The sequence below is a fragment of the Epinephelus moara genome, chromosome 10, assembly GCF_006386435.1.
Source record: "Epinephelus moara isolate mb chromosome 10, YSFRI_EMoa_1.0, whole genome shotgun sequence".
Lineage (NCBI taxonomy): Eukaryota > Metazoa > Chordata > Actinopteri > Perciformes > Serranidae > Epinephelus > Epinephelus moara.
In genome coordinates, this window is record NC_065515.1 from 37,528,261 (window position 1) to 37,547,405 (window position 19,145).

At 39.9% G+C, this 19,145-nt stretch overlaps 1 protein-coding gene across 2 annotated transcripts in view; it reads left to right on the forward strand.

The window, feature by feature from the left end:
* LOC126396276 (carboxyl-terminal PDZ ligand of neuronal nitric oxide synthase protein-like) overlaps positions 1-19,145 on the forward strand; it is a 262,435-nt gene that overhangs the window by 131,892 nt on the left and 111,398 nt on the right. For both annotated transcript variants that reach the window (XM_050054220.1, XM_050054221.1), the window contains one exon: positions 10,939-11,047. In XM_050054220.1, coding sequence (XP_049910177.1) covers positions 10,939-11,047 — 109 coding nt within the window. The remainder of the gene's footprint in view (positions 1-10,938; positions 11,048-19,145) is intronic.

Here is a 19,145-nt window from a genome sequence, read left to right on the forward strand (position 1 = left end):
ATCAAAGGAAAAATGACAGAGGCCTTCTAAAACATGCCCACTCCATTACTCAAACATCACATCACAGCCTGCTGCATGATACACTCAGCCTGTTAACAAGAAAGGCTTATTAGTTGCATGTGTGTGAATGAGAGTGTGTGGTCATTGAGAGTTGTGCACAGCCTTTAAACAGAAGCTGGCAGTTTTTCCATTTTGCTGATGGAGACGAGACGGCAGCAGGTTAAATATGAAGGAACACCAGTGTTTTTGTCAAACTCTTAATGCACCGCTGAACTTTAACTCACCGGATGAGTCATGAATCATCTGCTTTGCTCCACTGTCTCGCCCTTTTTTCCCTTCCTCTCTCCATCCAGATATTCGCTCGTGATCCTTCACACATTCTCTTTTTGCCTCTCATTTACTATGAGCGTCCATCTCTCTATTTCTTAGTCACACTGTATGAGCTTTCAAACACAGTCATCTTCTGTTTATGTCACTGTCTCATGCACTAAACTCTGCAGTCTTTTCCTCATGATCTCCTGTCAATAACAAGTTCAATCTTGGTGCCATTTGAATTTGATTTAAAAAAAAAAAAACTTTAAATGAAAACAAGAAAAAAGCTATTCTGCGCAATTTGGCAATAATCCCTGAAGCTGGTTATAAAGAGTGTTGACAGATATGTTGTGAGCCAAGGTATTTTATCACTGAACAATAAACTTTACTATCACAGATAATCATAACAGTCAGTACAGTTTGAACAGTAAATTCAAGTGTAAGTTAAATGATTAGGAATAACCACTGTAGATAAAAAGAGATCACCCCAGCCGCAATGCCAACTTGGTGTTTATGGTGCAAAGGAACACAAGATATGAGAGGAGTGAGTTTGTTGAAACAGGTGAACTGTGCCAGATTTATTGAATGTGCCTTAGATTGGGCTGGATCAGTAGTTGTGAATGATTGATTGAAACTGGGATACAGTGACCCGCGACTTAAAATCAATGTGTGCCTGAGGTGTAAAGGGCCAGTGTCCCCTTCCCTCTTTGTTAGCCCCCCTACCCCAAAACATTTTCTTATTGAGATTATTCTGTCAAATGGGCAGCAGCCAAGATTTTAGAGATACTAAGGTCATGAGTTCATGTCCCCCTACTCCAGAAAACCCCAAAAAGATCAAGTCTGTAACAAATGTGTATCATTACATTTTTTCATTAACTATGTTTATAACTATGAATATTTAAGCATTTTTAAAAAATTGTTTCAAAAACACACAGCCAGCAATATAATGCTGAAAAACTGTTAGACCCTTTTTATATTTCCTTTGGCGCAATTATAGTCAAATTTATATACTGAGTCTGATAGATACTGGCATAACCCTCTAAAGTAGTGGTCCCCGACTGGCGGGTCCCAGTCTAAAAGTGGGTCATGGGTCTTTTCTAAATGGACCACATCATGTCAAGTTTGTAAAAAACAGTGGATTTCTGGCACAGAGCGTTTTCCGGCTGTAGAGTGAGCGACTAACAGACAGCTACTTGACAGAGACAGCAAGCTAGCTGGACGAATGTTCAAATGCAAGTATGACACTGAATGTCTTAAACTTTGTGGATCTTGAACCCATGACCAAGGAGAAATCTGGACCCATGTGGCTGGACCAGTTGGGAACCACTGCTCTAAAGTATCCCCCAAGTTCTAGCTGTTAAATGCAGAGTGTAAACTGTCCCCAGCAGGTTGCTAAAATGCCCCAAATGCCAGTTGCAACCTACAGCAGAGCTCCAGGCTCAGGCCCATCTTTGGTGCTCCATCACCAGGACCCGTGGAAAATCACGTTATTACATGTGTTTTTATCTTGCTTATCGGTAATAAATAAAGTAGCCTACTGAGTGTATATTTAACTTGCATTGTATTATACCCATGCTGCTGTATAAGTCACACGTGTCACAATGTCATGTGCGCTACAAAGTCTTTTATAAGCTGACTGATCACATGTGGTTTACCTTTAGGCAACATATGTGTTTCTTTCTTCGATTTTATCTTTAATTAATAAGTGCATTTTATGTTTCAGTACCACTGTATAATAGGCTACACAGTGAAAAGAGTTAACTTAATTGCCACATAACCTCTTCCACACAACCTCCACAAACACCAAGGTATGGTTATTTAGATAATAATGAATTAATTAATTAGGTTAGTTGTTAGGTTAGTACAAGTTACAGTAGTCTTGGTAAAGCAAAATCAGTGATTTCTTTCCAAACACATTTTACATGTTGGGAAATATGAAAAGACTGGGAACTGTGTTGTACTGCATTGTGGACTCAGAACAGTTTTTCACCATGTCTGTATCCATTATTTTTTGGACTGGCCTAAAAGCCTTCTTGATGACGCAATGGAGCAACCCTCAATATAACCCCTCCTCTACTACATAAATACCACATCACTACAAACATTGAGTGCAGTGTGTGGCATCAGTGTGTTTTCCTTCAGCCCCCTGTGTGTGAGCAGCAAGTTTGCTACATTCCACAAGCTTTCTGAGCCTTTTCAGTTAGATAAATACATAAAACATGTCTGTGAAATGCCACAATTATATAAATACAAGCAAAGTAGGCGTCACTAATGTATCCATCAGTCTATCAGCCTATCAACCCGGCCCACTGGCAGTTACAGCTCCTTGCTCTTGTTCCCTGGTTCTGAGAGTGTGTGTGGTGCAAACATAGACTGTGTGTGCTACAGGGTTAGCTGCTGAAAAACTGTAGCCATGGAGTGGCTCGTTCTTCTTTTTTGTTATGTGTGCTTTGTGCTACTGATTTAGCTGCTAATGAGAGTCTGACTTGCACAGCGGCTGTTCTTTGGTTTGGGGGTTTTGTATGTTACCGTGCTACAGGTTTAGCTGCTAACGAGCTGGCATGCTCCTGACGACACCCTGGCAGCAGCTCGATCTTCACTTCAGCTTCTTTAGCACCCCTAGCATCTCAGACCAGAGAATACTTATCATTTTTTTCATGACTTTGAAACCTAATATGATATACTTTGCGATTTTTTCATTATTCACCTTTGTGACAAACTCATTACTCATATTTATTTTTGCTTTGCCCAGGCTTTAAGGTTGTATTGTTGACCTTGTTGTTATTGGCAGAGGTTGTGTGGGTTATTCAAATTAATGAACACATGCTTTTGTATTCTAATGATCGTCTGTGGCGTACACAGTTGACTTCCTTCTCCAAGCTCGGGACCAGAAAGGGTGCGGCGGAGGAGGTGGGCCTGAGCCTGAAGCTCTGCAGCAAGACCCTTTTCCAAAATGCTGAGGACATGACCTCAGTGCTCTTAATAGAAGCTATGAACTGATTTATTAAACGCTACAGAAAATCTCACAGTTCATTTTTTTTCTTTGATGTCTTCATTATGTGATATCATGATTCAGTAATAGGATGGCACCAGTGCCTCTACAGGTATCAGACATTGCAGTCTGGTCTACTGAGTGAACTGCTGATGCAGAAACTTAGACTCTGCTGCACCTTTTTTCTCAGTGCGTTTTTCCTTGCATGATAGTTAAATGTTGCTGCAGAATGATGAGTCTAGAGAGACACATTTCGATCCCACAACACTGATAGAAAATCATTCACAGTTGATGTTTCCAGGAGACGTATGGGTAGATTTTAATTTAATCCTTATCTCATTTTTAGAATCGTCCTCCAAATGTCTCTGATTATTTAGATTATCTTAAATTAAAATGGATTTATATTGATCACTCACGCTCCACAGTGTGTAGATGTTTTACTTTTGCAGAAAGTTATGACTTTTGTCTGACTCTTTGCAGTATTAGGGAGCCATCTATTCTTTTTTGATGACTATGCTATTTATTTACACTATATGTGTTGGGATCGGCATACCTGCTCTGTCATAGCTCACTGCTTGATTTCCAGCAGCAGATGAAACAGTTTCATTTCAATGTCAGCTGGCTTTGGGGGATTGAAAAATGAAAAATCTCTCAAGTGAACTGATACATAACAAATTTATTTTGTTCAGCTGTATTATTGTAGACCTACCACTGAGTTGCACACTACTGACATTCATTCATGTGAAAATGATATGGATTGAAACTTTAAACAGGAAAAGCAAACCCCTCTTGAAATACAAGATAAGAAGTTTTTCCGTTGGCAGTATTTGTAGTCTGATTTATTTAGCTCTTAACCATCTTTGTTGGCTTTCATGTCGAGCCTGCCTCTCTAATTCTGAGCTGTGATCTATCTGACGCATCTTCACCTGGATGTTTGGCAGCTGTTCCTGTTAGAGACAGTTGATAGAGATGTATCTGAGCCGTCATCTCCGCGCTGCTGGGGGATTTGTCAGCTAAGCCAGTCAGCTAAGCTCACTTTTACTCACTCTTGGCTGAGCTTCACTCGTCTGGCAGCATGTAATGTTTCTTTTTATCATTGCCTACATGTTTTGAATAAGATTCAGTTCTCTCTAGGCAGCAATTGGCAGAACATAAGACTTTTCCCCCCTTTTTTTAGATTTCAAAGAAAGAAATCTTTCGGGGCATTGATTTTTATCACAGTGTTTGGGAGGTGGGAAGATGAGGGGAGAGAAAGAGTTGAAAGGCGAGACAACTTAAAGGTTTCTGTAAAGTGGAGCCGGATGGGAGCGGTCAGTTTTCTCCCAGTAGATGACACGGCTTGATAATACTGAAGAGACCCCATTAGCCCCCTGTGTTTGTTGACACAAACACTTACAGAACTGCTCTGCTACCCTCATTAATCTACAGCTAACCACCTCACCTCACTGTAATCCCTTGTGCATAATGTCGTCTTATTTCACATTATTTTCCAGAAAGTACTGTGTAAAATGTAATGTCACAGCAGATCATCCTCCGTTTTGAGCTGCTCATGATTGTGGTAAGCAAATTGGAAAGGCTACTGTTGATGCTTACTCAGGCCTGCATGTGCATTGTGTGGATAAAATAGCTGTTATAACACCCCTGAATGAAAAACTACAGTTTATTTGGGTTATTTTTTCATAGTTTTGGTCATGGTGTGGGCTAGGGATTTCAGTTAATTTCGTTTTCTATAGCCCAACAACACCATTTACTAGTAACTCACCGCTTCATTTTTAGGAAAGAAAAAATGACATGAAAAACTAGAGGCGCTTTCCTTTTAATCCAGTGCTCCATTTACTCAGTGAGCTTTAGTGCTGCAGTTTAAGTGCTATCCATTTAGATGGGGTGAAATTTCAATTATTGGTGTTGTAAATTTCTTGCCTTTCATTTTTTTTCTATCTGTTTTGCCAATAGACAGGTGTTAACATGTGGAGACATGGTGCCCACCCTTCACTCTCAGCAGGTTAGCTAGCTTCCCTGTACTGCTCATCGTCTAGACAGGAGCTAGCTGGCATCGCTGCTCTTTCAGATATTACTGCTGGTAACCCCTCCCTGACCCATGGTGCTGGAACAGCGTTACTGTGGTAACAATGTGGCCACATTCGCTGGAACAGCGTTACTGTGGTAACAATGTGGCCACATTCCAATTAGTCTCTATATACAGACTCTAGATTCAGTGAATGTAGAGTCTGTAGGCAAACCCCGGAGATCTTGCCTCCGAACGAGGCGGAACATAATTGGCGTCACTGCAAACTCTGAATCCATCGCAATGGTTCAGCATATTTGTTTACATATAAACGGAAGTCGGAAACGTAAATTCGCCTCCTCCGCCCAAATCAAACCGGAATGCCAAAAAATCGGGGGTCTGCCCACAGAGGCTGTATCGCCGTCTGCCGGAAGTCAGACGCCGAATACAGCCGATGGGTTCCGAGAATGCCCTCCAATAGGCCCCTAGGTCACTCCGGCGAGAGAGCGACTTAAAAATTGAGCCTCAAAACCTCTTTAGCAGTGTCAACTCTGTTAGCACCACTAGCCGTTTTGACGTTGCTAATGGTGCTAGCAGAGCTAATTAATAATGCTAAACAGGTTTTGCTCCTCTAAATGAAGCTGCTTACTCGCAGAGGCGAGCTGGGGGGGAGACCAGAGGGTGAGCACAGTGTTTCCACAGCAATGCCAAGATGGGTCAGCATGGCATTGGCAGCAGTAATCGCCGAATAAGCGGCAACACAAGCTAGTTCCCACCTTACCCAGGTAATACGCAGTACAGAGCAGTGGCAGCTAGCAAACCAGTGAAGTAATACCTCATTAGCTTTGTTGTGGTACAGCATAGTGCTAGAACCAGTTCTGAAGAGTAGCAAAATTAACCTGTAAACTAACATGTGTAAACAGTCAAAAATATTCTCAGTGGTTACCCGCGGATGGGTAATGTTGCACGTATAAAGTAATTTCCTGCTGTAAAAAAACAAAACAATAATTTAGTCAAATCTATTACCAAATCTGTTCATGTTAACATTCATCACAGTCCACAGACAGGATTTTAGCCTCCCCTGCTTACTGTAGTTGTGTGCACCCACAGTTCTCCTGTGCATTGAAGGATTAGTATTGACATTACAGGTGCACTCCCTTTGTGTTTTACATCTAAACAAGGTAGTAGCTAATTAATCTATGTAAACTGTTGGCTTGTTTACAACCTGTCTGGTTGGTGAGTGCAACAGCATCATTATTGATCCAATCAATTACCAGACCTATGAAAATGAAAGCCAAGTTGTAATATGTTGTAGTTTTTACCAGGCAGGATAAAGAAGAACATTAAGGACTAATTTATATCTCATTGTTTTAATCCTCGACACAAGACTTAAGCATTTCAAAGGAAACACTTTCTGCAGTATAGTGGGTTTTTCTACATTCCTACTTCTTTGCTCTGTAAAATTAAGTTGAAATCCTCACCTGCCACCCAATCATTATTGTCATTATATTGTCTGAAATTCTGCATTGTTGAAATCTCACATGTAATTAGTTTGTCTAGAACTGACAGCTGGCGTTTTCTAACACATGTAGTGAATATTTCAAGTAATTGGGACTAAGACAAACTGCAGCTAATGACTTCAGCATCTCTGGGAAATTAAACCAGATTTAATCCATCNAGAGAGAGAGAGAGAGAGAGAGAGAGAGAGAGAGAGAGAGAGAGAGAGAGAGAGAGAGAGAGAGAGAGAGAGAGAGAGAGAGAGAGAGTGTCACTGCAGATAGCTGTGTCTGGTATTTTGACAGTTTCTGTTGACAAAGACACCATCTATACCGCAAGACCTCAGCCAGTCTGGCTCCCACAGAAAAGGCCAAAACAAATACCACAGAAATGTCACTGAGTGTATAGATGAGACCCTGATCTCTAGCACACAACACATACACCCAAATATGCACAAACATACAAAGCCAACACGCAAACACACCCAGACACACATTTCGACAAACACAACATTTGCATAATCGTCACCTAATTTCTTGCTCTTGCCTGGTTGTCCAATGTCTCTTTGTGATGAATTACCCCAAATATACCACTGGGCCCCTTAATATGGAACTAATTGCCCAATTAGGAAGCTGTTCTGCTTGAGGTTTCTGGTACTTCTTTCAACCAGTTGATATTTCAAGTTAATCGTATTAAGCAACACTAACAACTCATTAACCTTCCAAATTTTGAGCAACAAAACAAAGCAAAAAGGAGGTATAATCTTCATGCTGATGAGGTAACTTATTGTGCTCTAATAAAGGTTTTCGGGACAACCAAAACACACAAGGATGGATGAGGCTATTTTTCTCTATGAGCATACTGATTAAATTGTATCACAGCAAAGACTTAGAAATCCCTTTTTGCAATGGAGAGCCTTCTTTTTGCTTCTCCACTCATTCAATCATTCATTTTTTTCTTTATGAAGTAGTAATGTAGTCTGCAGTCAGTTGTTACATTTGGAAAGATGAAAGAATTTCATCATAATAATCTTGAAAAAAGCATAATGGTGGCATAATCTTAGTTGTTTGTTACGCTGATAGAGATTTTTTTTTTCCCTCGGGTTACAGCCAAAACAAGTAAACATGAGTGAATATAGATTAAGCTCATCACAATGATTCAAAAAACATTTTCAATAGGGAGCCGCCTTTTTCCTTGTGTTCTGTGCAGTCCCTTTCTCTCATCACAGACTCACACTGTCTGCAAGTCTAGTTTTATAATTACAACTTGATTATACAGGACAAGGAATACATGTTAAGTATTGTGATCATCAGCTCATCTTGAATGTTAAATCTCACACTGGGACAAGTGAAAAATTTGCAGTCGCAAAGCAGAGAAGTCTGCAGAAGACAGTTGTGCACCCTTCACATTTTTATTGAATTCTACAAATACTTTTCTGAAGCATTCTCAGAAACTCTTTTGGAATAATGTGGGGTCAGTAGATCTGATGAAGGCTCTGTCTGGTCATGACTCTAAAAATAAACATGAGGCTATATACAGGGATAGGAATGGCTTAAAGATCTAAAGTTCCTTTCCCACTGAACAAAGAAACCAGTAACACCCACTAATTTCTGCCTTTTGTCTTCAGTGGGGAAGGTTACATTTGGCATTCATTCACATGACAAATAAGTCTGCAGTAGTAATGGGTATTTATCAGTGCCAGCTCTGATTGGCAGTGATGGAAACATGACACCTGGTGGACACACTATTTTTTGCCCCTTTTCCAGCTTAATTGTTGGTAACTCCTGTGAGGCATTGCCATCTCAGCCATAAATTCCATCTGTTTCGATCCAAGCAGTGTCGAACAACATTCCAAATTAGTCAGCACCAAGTTTGAAAGAGAGACTGAAAAAGTAACAGATATAAAAAGCAGTAACTGTCCTAACTGAGATCATCTGACCAAAGACCTATGTGTATCCTGAGGTCCAGGACTAAGTGTTCTGGGGACAGGGCTTTCTCTGTCGCTGCCACAAAACTCTGGAAATGTCCTTCCCCCCCACCACTGAGATTTTCAAGGGTCATTTTAAAACACACCTTTACTCACTAGCCTTTAATTGTGTGTAATATAAATGTCATTTTTGCTTTACTGTCACAATGTGGCGACAGTATAAAAACAAGGAGACAGTTTTTTGCTATAGGTGCAATATTATTTCTTTGATATTAGCATTCAGATTTTTGTGTTTCTCTGCATTTTTTTTGTTTTCTGTTTTTTACCGTGTGCTGTAAGAGCACTTTGGATCAACTCTGTGTTCAAAGTGCTATATAAATAAAGTTGACTTCACTTGACTAACATTTTTACTGGCCTCAATGCTGCTAATTAACCCTGTTTTCCAACGTGTTCATGACGTGGAACATGACACGCAAGAATACAAACCAGAGAGGCTGGCAATGGGAAAGGAGTCTTTTGCCTAATTTAAGCTGTCTGTTCCAATTAAAAGAAAAAAAAACACATACGTGCTAATTTTGGTGGAAAAAGATGACAGATTTTTCAACCCTGTCTCCATTAATAGTAACCAGAGGCATCAGGAGTTTAGTCTACTAAATGATGAAAAATGTTGTACGTATCAATATGTTGACTGGCAACACAGTCTGAGGAAAAAATATTGAATCTATCCACTGGTATTTATAAGGTACACCGATCAGCCAAAACATCAAAACCATTGACAGGTGAAGTGAATAACAATGAACAATGAATTTATTACAATACAATGTTCTGCTGAAAAATCTTTGGTCCTGGCATTCATATGGATGCCCCTTTATGGACTCCACCCACCTAAACATTGTTATAGACCATTACCCCCTCTCATTGCAACAGTACCCCTGATGGCAGTAGCCCCCCAACAAGGCAATGCACCATGCCACACTGCAACACACTGTTTGTCTGCGGGAGCCGAGGTTCCTCAGTAGAGCACTGCACTGTAACAAAATGATCAATGTTATTCACTTCACCTATTAGTTGTTTTAATGTTTTGGTTGATCAGTGTATAGGTTTATTGTGGAGGAAGTATGCTTCAGAAAACAACATTTTACTTCCTTCTGTTGTGGAACAAAATATTGCAAGTGAACATGTCCCACTCAAAATGTAATACAAATTACCTGTATAATGAGGTCATTGTTAAAGGCTGTAAAAGCTTCTTTTTTTTTTTTTCATTTCATTTCAGGAGTTGAGGGCAAAATCAGAGAGCTTTGATGTAAATGCCTTTTAGGTTTTATGGGAAATACATTCCTGTCATCTATAGATTATTCCAAAAATGTTCAAATTTTCAGTTGGTTGAATGAAACATTGGTGGAGAATTGGTCAAATGAAACAAAAACCCTCCTGTCTCATTTGGACTGAACAGTTTCCAGCTCCTTGGTTTCAGTATTGACATCAAATTGTCATCTGCAATGCTTTATCACTCCAGAAGTGTTCTTTTGTCATCAGAAATTAGATCCAGCGAAGAGCTTAACTCATACAATGTTCTCCTTCCTGGAGGTTATTGTGTATTATCTCTTTTGCTCCCCCTTTTGCTCCCAAACTTGTTTCTTCCTATTTACCTGCTATGCAGGATATTGTATATCTCTTTGCTGTTGGCTGCACACAGTCTCTCCCTACCAGGAGAACACGATGATTGTCTCAAACTCAGTTCCCACTGCATCCGCTTTCACACACAGTATTTTTTGTTGTGATAGTATTACCTCCTCTGTCTCCTCTTCACTCTGAAAAATATCACTGTTGGCAGTTGAAGTCTTTTTTTAAAACTTTGTATTAAAGTTTACTTTCAATGTGTGTCACTGAACGCCCTCTCTCAAAGTCCCATAGAATAATAGTCTGTACTTGCCAGTTAATTCTATTTGAACAATACTTCCCCCCCTAATCTAACCCCAACTTTTTTTACTTACTTTTTTTAAATTTTGGTCTGATGCCTTCGGATTAAAACAAACTTAAAATAGTGTTTATTTTTGTCACATTGAAACCTCAGACAAACGGGCTGCGTGCCTATTTTGTGTCTTAGGATACATTTAGAAACGCTGCCAGGCTCTGATTCTGTTTTGAATCCTATTCACATTGTTATTTTAAATTATTTCTGACCTATTTTATTCTATATTTCAGGATATTCTATGTGTCTCATGACTCCCAGGATCTGAAGATTTTCAGCTACATCGCTAGAGACGGACAGAGTAATGTCTTCCGCTGCAATGTCTTCAAGTCCAAAAAGAAGGTAAGACAGAGAGCAGACCTGCATTAAAGCTTTCACTTTTGAAATGGTGAAATACCTTTGACGTAAATCCAGAGCCTGATTGGAGGCCAGGAGCTCACCCTGAGTTATCAAGTTAGAAATCTGATGTGGCCCAACTGTGATTATGTGGTCCAGTTGGATTCAGGCACAAATGCCAAGCTTTAGACATTTTCACAGTGTGTCTGAAAGAGCAAACTCCTCATTAATTTCCCATAAAGCATTGAGGTATTTGATTGTTATAGATTAGAGCCAGGATTAACCTCTGGGAAACACCAATTATGGTCAGATTTAAATATTTTGTTCCTGCATTGCTTCCCAGTAGTGTGATGGTAAATTAACCTGCATTTGTAGAGCCCCTTTCTTGTCATATGACCACTGGACCAAACACACTGGGGGATAAGGCTACCATACAAAGTGCCACCTGCTACTCAGTTTTTAACACACTCACACACAAATGGAACAGCCATCGGGAGCAATTTGGGGTTCAGTATCTTGCTCAAGGATACTTCGACATGCAGACTGGAGAACCGCTGATCTTCCGATTAGTGGACGACCCACTCTACCTCTGAGCCACAGCCGCCCGTAAACTTGTTATAAACTTTAAAACAAGCAGTGTCAACTAGTCTGGGAACTGGAGGAATATGTGAGCTCATGTTTTATTTGCTGTTGTAGATACGTCTGGTCCTTCTCCTGTTCAGACAAATTTTCAGTAGGTCAAACCTGTATTGGGCCAGTCACAATGGTTTATCCAATATGAAGTGTTTTTGAGATGATGACAACTTTTGGAGCCTCTGCTCTGGCTCAAGCACCCTCACGTCGGGAAAACTATGGCAAGGATAAACCTAGACTAGTGAAGAGGACCAGTGTTGAGGCATTTGCGAATACAACCAAGATGGCTGCAGCTGATGTGGAACTTTCTGTTGAAGTTGTATTTTCAGATTCTAATGACGAAAACGGCAACAGCATTATGCTCATCTTTGTCTCTCAGCACTACATCACATTTTGTTGTTGTGATTGGTTGTAGGTTTATCCACTTGGGTCCAGAGGTATTTTGACATACTGCTGTTGAAACTGAAAATGAACTGAGAGGTTCCAACCCCTACTTGCATTTGCAATTTTTTTCTAGTGATGTAAGGCTAAGTGTAAACCAGGACAAGTTCAACCTAACAAACTGATATCCATTTTTGATAACAGAAAACAGAGAACATTTCCCTTATGATGAATCTGTGTGTACACACTTTCCTCCTGAATGGGGAAAATGAAAGAGTGCATTACCCCTCCCACATTAACATTGATGATATGTACTTGAGTAAGCCACTTAACGCCTTAACTGCTCAGATGCAGTTGGACAGTGGCCAACAGATCAGACTGTGGTTTTAATGGGTGGCTTCCATGTGCAAAAAACAAAAATTGCTCTTTACTTTCTAACTAACCTGGTTAAAATCTCAAACTATTTAAATTTTAGCCTGGTGCTCCATTGAATCAGTAAGCTTTGGCACTGCATTTAAAATCAATATCCATTTAGAGTTGGTAAAATATTAATATTTTTTGATGTAAATGTCCTGCCTTTTATTCTATTTTCTGTTGGCTTTGTCAACAGACAGCAAGTTAGCAATGTTAATATCAGGAAACATAGTGCCCGCTGCCCACCCTTTGGTCTCTGCTGGTTGACTAACCTTAGCGTGGGCCGCTCTGCACTGTTCACTGCCCAAGTCAGAGGGGAGCTAGCTTGCGGTGCTGCTCATTTGGCGATTCAGCAACGGTTAGTAGTGCCATCACGTGGCAGGACAGTGTTGCTGTGGAAATATCGTGGCCACCCTCCAGCCTCCCCTCAGGTAGCCCCCAGTGAGCCAATGCCTCCATTTTGAGCCACATAACACCTTCAGCACTATTAACTATGTTAGCATCACTACCTGTGTTGATACTGCCAACAGCACTAACAGAGCTAACAGTACTTAACAATACTAAATAGAGTTTGCAGCTGAAAATTCAGCCGCTTACTCACCAGGGCAACCTGGGGGAGACCAGAGAGGGTTTTCTACAATGTTTCCACCGCAAAGCTGTTTGGTCGGGACAATGTTACAAGTAGAATTCTCAAAATGAGCGGTGCAGCAAGCTAATGTTAGCTCCCTCCAGAGCTGGTGGTGCGCAGTCAGCGATTATTGTTTAAGCAATAAACAGTTAACTGTTGATACCCCGTATTAAAAATAAGAATAAAACATGCTTACCACCTTTATTAGAGCTTTCTTAATGATTACTGAAATTTACTGATGCACAGAAGATGAGGAAACAAAGGGCTTGAGGTGTGAGAAGAAAAACACTTGACTTTTGTGTTTGTTTTGATTTCACATTGTATTAGAGAAGGGATTTGTGTTTTCACATGAGTTGCAATAACCAGCTCATCAAACATTGTCTCTGGAAAGATGGAAAAAGCCAGTCACTAAGTGTGTCATTTTCCAATGTTTTCACAGGCTGTTAGTCGTGTATTGTTTAAAGCAATTCCTCCTGCTCTCTTAAATCATGTCACTGTCTGAGTCACATCCTGACAACCTCCAATAAAGAGACGCACGGCTGTTGAGCAGCAATAATTCCTCCCGGCACTATAGGCTTGTCATTGTTGAGGTTTGGGGAGCAAGTTGAAAACCCATTTGGGATGGATGTGTTGCTGCAGAGCTGAGCTGAGCAGAGAAAGTCAAAACAGAGTCCAGCAATGTGACAAAGTTGTGCTCCCAGTTTTCCACTGTAGCTGCCAATTCACAGGACTTGATGGTAACGTCCAAGGGTTAGCTGGGTGAAACACACACTGCCTCATTATCTCTTACAGACAGACCGACATTGAGCACACACACATACACACATTCTGTGGGGAAGACAAAATGGAAAGTGACGCATACCAAAATTCTCTGGGGCGACTATGGTCCTGTGGCCATTGAGCTGGAAACCTGTGTGTGTGTGTGTGTGTGTGTGTTTGTGTGTGTGTGTGTGTGTGTGTGTGTGTGTGAGAGTGTATTGGGTGAGATTATTTTTTAATTGGGGAGCACCACTATGTTTTACAGTTACAACTCATTAATTACTCTCAACCTCTGGATGATATTTCTGAGCATTTATCAGTTTGTCAGCATTGTTAAAAAAGGCACTGTTTTTATTGAAACTTAAGGCACCTGCTAAGGTTTTTTTTTTTAACAGTGATAATAGAAAGTTTATAAGACGGTTTGTTTGTACAACATTATTTGGAGTGCCTGGTGATTGACAGAAGACAGAGCAGGAGCACCCTGCACTGTGGAAAAAAATGATGCTGCTACAGCGAAATAACAAAGTAAACAAAAGTTTATTTATTTTATATTTTTTTATTTTTAGTTAGTGTTCTTTAGCCCACAGAGGAAGACAGAAGTAGAAAGAGAAGAGACAAGGCAATGCACAAATAAAGAAATACAAAACAAGCCTACACTACCGTTCCAAATTTTGGAATCAGCTGCTATGTTGATGTTTCTCCTTTTCTTCAATAATAGATTTTTTTAACAAAGAAACAAAAACACTGTAATTTAGACAGCAAATATATTATTTATATTTGAAAACGTTTTGGCCCCAAAAGAAGAACAATTAAATGATTCAAGCTTCCACATCGCAGATGCCCCCACAATTTAGGATGATATGGGAGAATACTGTTAGAACGTGGATTTTACATTTTTTTAGAGCCCAGAGAAATGTCAGTGACCCTCGATCATTATTGAACCACAACAATGCAATTAGGCTCTAAATATTGAGTTTGTCTGTTTTTCTTGGGGCCTTCTGCAGTATTATCAGTGTTTAGACTGAAATGGTTTTAACTGTGACTTGTTAGTCTATAGTATGTTCAGCTGATACTCCCCGATCCAATTTAGTGCTGCCTCCTGAAAGTCGAAGTTCTTAATTATCAGTCGGAGAATGTCACTGTCGCCCTAGTCTGAGTGGGCGGAAGTTTGCTGTAGAGATCAGCCTCTCATTGGGCGGAACGAGCCACCCGCTGAAGTCCCGCCCTACCACCTCCGGTTGTGTAGCAGTTTTCAATCGTTTTCAACACGTCCTTTACTAACTTTTGCGGTGTTTGATCTTGCGGGGATGTAGCCATTTTTCTGCCATGGTTCGCGTCCTGTAGGCAATATTTTTGTGGGCGTGTTACACCAAAACCTGTTTCCCCCCGGCAATATTTTTGCAAGCGCACCGTTGCTGTGGCACCGCCCAGAACGATTGTGATTGGTTGAAAGAAGTACAAGCAGCCGGGGTTTTTTTTTCTCCAATCTCACAGTGAGAGTCGGCCCAGCCAGACCTTTCTTTTCTTGAGAAAGGTCTGGTGAGCGAGACTACTGTCACCCTGAGTGTCCCTCTGAAACCCATTCAGACTCTCAAAATCAACATGGAAAAAAGGCAACAAATCGTCAGTGCATAACGTAAGGATTACACAGGTGAGCAATTTATTGCTACACACTCAAAAACACACAGTACAATATCGCACACAAATGGAGCAATGATGTCAGGGTGAACCCAGGCCAAAATAACAAACAAAAAGCAACCTGTCCACCGACCGGCGAAATAACTAATCCCTAAGGAGAATAAGAGAAACAAAAATACAATACTAGGCCTAACTCCCTAGGCAAAAAAAAAACAGGAGAAAACAGGTATAACAGAAATAGCAGCTCACCCCTACGCTCTGTGCAAACAACAATAAGTGCAAGTGACCATTTACAATATATATACAAGCGACTCAGTTGGCCCTAAGGCGCTGGTCTTAACACAAACTACGAGGGTTAGCAAAGCAAGCTAAACACGAGCACACACTTAACGAGAATTACACATAAGTAATCACTATCACCAAAACCAGAGGAGAAACGGTGCGCTGCTGCCATGAACGAATCTCCGGCTTCCGGTGTGGTCGGGAGTTATGAAGGCCAAGCCCTTTGCTCAGCCAATCCAGCAGCAGTGACGTCACGATCGTTATCAAATCTCCCTCACACCTCTCAACACAAAACACACGGTCTCTGGACAGAAAGAGAGGTCTAACTCTCCACTAAAACAGACAGATCATAATGCACCTATACACATACACATACACATACACATAATAAATACACAGCTTACAAACGGCTGGGGGACATAACAGGTGCTGCCCCAATCCAATTCTAATAGTGCTAACCTCAGAATGGCTTTGTTAAAGCAGCACATTGCCTTTTAATCCAGCTTGTGATAGGCATTGTTGTGTACGTGACACTAGGTGTGTTTACATGGACCCCAATATTCCACTTAAAATCAGAATATCAGCCCAATCAGAATTAAAATACATCACGTAACCACCTCAGTAGGAATAGACTGGCCTGATCCGGTCTGATTGGAAGGAACTTTCAGTCAGGTTGAGAGGGGTGTTATAAACATTTGATAGTCCAGTCAGTAGGAAAATATTAGCGCCTAACAATCATGTAAATGCTTAATCCAATCCAATGTTAATTGCTCTGCTAGTACTACATTCTTATATTAGTGCTTTGATAAATAAATGAATTTTTGGATTTTGAAAATATAGCCTTATGTGTCTTATTGTTGCTACAGGCTGAATTAAGGAGTCACTGAACATAACAATTGTCTATCGCTACCAGTAGCGGTAGAGCAGTAGCCTGCATATGAGACACTTACGGAACATTGGTAAATTGTAGTGTGTACTAACAGACTGCAAATGAGGTGTGATTTGTAGCTACAGAAAATAACCCGGGACTTACATTGCTTACTACTGACTTGTATTAACAGGCGGAATCACTTCTTTATCTTCTCTACTTTATGCATTGCAGGAATTGAAAATTTAGAATAATGGCAGAAAAAGAAATTCCTCTTATATTTTTGGCTGATTCAACACTTCCCAGTGGGTGGAACCACTTTGAGCAACTTAAAACAGTTATATTCTGATTAAATGCTTTGGGGCATATAAACGCACATCTTATCAGATCACTTTATTTAGCGTCCATGTAAATAGTTAAGTTGGATCTCTGATCACAATAATTAAAATTGGCTCAAAAAAAATATTGTCTATTTAACTGCCGCTACCGAAACAGGAACCTCCTTTTAATTTAATCTGCACACATTTTGATGCTTTAAGCTTCCAGTTTCTTTTACAAATGACTGGTGATTTTATTCTATTCAACTGTTGCTCAGAGGGATCTTTGTCTCTTTGTGCCCTTTCAGATGTCAGTCTGGTTGAACCATTGTACAGAATTTTTATTCTCCATGTAAAAAACAAACCCTTCATACAAAATAAATCTGTTTGTAAAGAGGAAACTTAAAAGAATAAAAGACCATTAAAAAATGTAGAGTAGTCTTCTGAGATGTCACATGGCAGGGGATAGCAAACTTTTGAATGGTGGTGTATTTAAAAGGGCTACACAAAGAAAGTGTGGAGCGATGTAGAAGATTAAACAAGACAAAAAGAGAATGAAAGACTCTTGGCATAATGAAAAAATAATGTGCATCTACATATCAAACATGCAATAAAAATGTCATCCAAAGCAGTGTGTGGTTTTGTGTGAGTGTGTTTGGACGTGTGGAAGGTTGCGAGTGTAAGATGAAGGAGAAGATTAAGCAGACTTTATTTCCCTCTTAACTACCAGCAGTGAAAGAATGGCTGTGCTTTAGATCACACTGGCATAAAAAGGCTTTAGTGGCCTATCAGTTCTAACACTGAGACAGGCTGTGTGTCTCTCTCTCCCGCTCGGACTTGTACTCTCTCACTCTTCCCCACCTCTTCCTCCAATTGACAGTTTAAAGGAGGCTAATGAATGACCTGGCCTCTATTATGTAGAATTGAAGTGAGAGTGATAGAGCACAGACCANGTGTGTGTGTGTGTGTGTGTGTGTGTGTGTGTGTGTGTGTGTGTGTGTGTGTTTGATTGTGTTTGATTGTGTTTGTGTATAACCCTCTAAAATGATTGTATTTAAATATGTTTTTTCTGATTGGAAGAGGCACTTTAATTGAGAAATAAAAGTCGGAGAAAAGGTTCAGCAAAGGGTCAGGGCAGGAGAGGCCAGGATCTCACATCCAGTCGAGGACCCAACTAAAGTTGAATTTTTCAGGCTGATATTTAAGAACTTGAGCTACTTTGACATCTACACTTTTGGGTTTTCGTAAAAAATCTCGACAGCTGTAGGAAATTTGTTCTGGATATCCATGGTACCCAGAAAATGAATCCCACTGACTTGAATGATCGTTTGACTTTTCCTGTTGCAACATTATTAGGTTGACATTTTGTGTTTTTTTACATTAAATGTCTCAACAACTATAGGATGGATTACCATGAACTTATGTGCAGACATTTACGATCCCCTCAGGATGATATGCAATAACTTTGGTTATTCTCTCGTTATAGCACCACCAGAAGGTCATAATTTAGATCTGTCTTGTACTTTGGGTATTGACCAAAATGCATACATTCAACATACAATATTCCAATCATCCTGAACTGTACGAAACTAAGATGGCGATTATGGTAAACGTTACACCTGCTATAAATCAGTATGTTAAGGTTGTCTTTGTGAGCATGTTAGCATTTTGCTCAAAGCACAGCTGTCTCTTGGATGACACCCACACATATAACATTAACTAACATTTTTTGAAAGTATCTCTCAAGTTTGCTTATTTCAGAGTCTGTGACAAATGTATACTGAAGCAGGATACTCTAAAATTGAACAATAAACAGACACACATCTTTTTTTCACAATTTAAATAAAAGTACATTAAACTTGAATCAAGTATACAAATATACATAAAAATGGAGCCTATGAATCTTGCATTATTGCTAATTACTCAGATCCAATTTCATGTTGCATATCTGCCAACATGAACAGTGATACAAGTAATCCATAGATTCCTTTTTAATAGCTTAAATTCTATATAATGAAGTGAAACATTTAATATTTTTAATATAATCCATTTGAAATGTATATATATATATACACTGAACAAAAATATAAACGCAACACTTTTGTTTTTGCTCCCATTTTTCATGAGCTGAACTCAAAGATCTAAAACATTTTCTATATACACAAAAGACCATTTCCCCTCAAA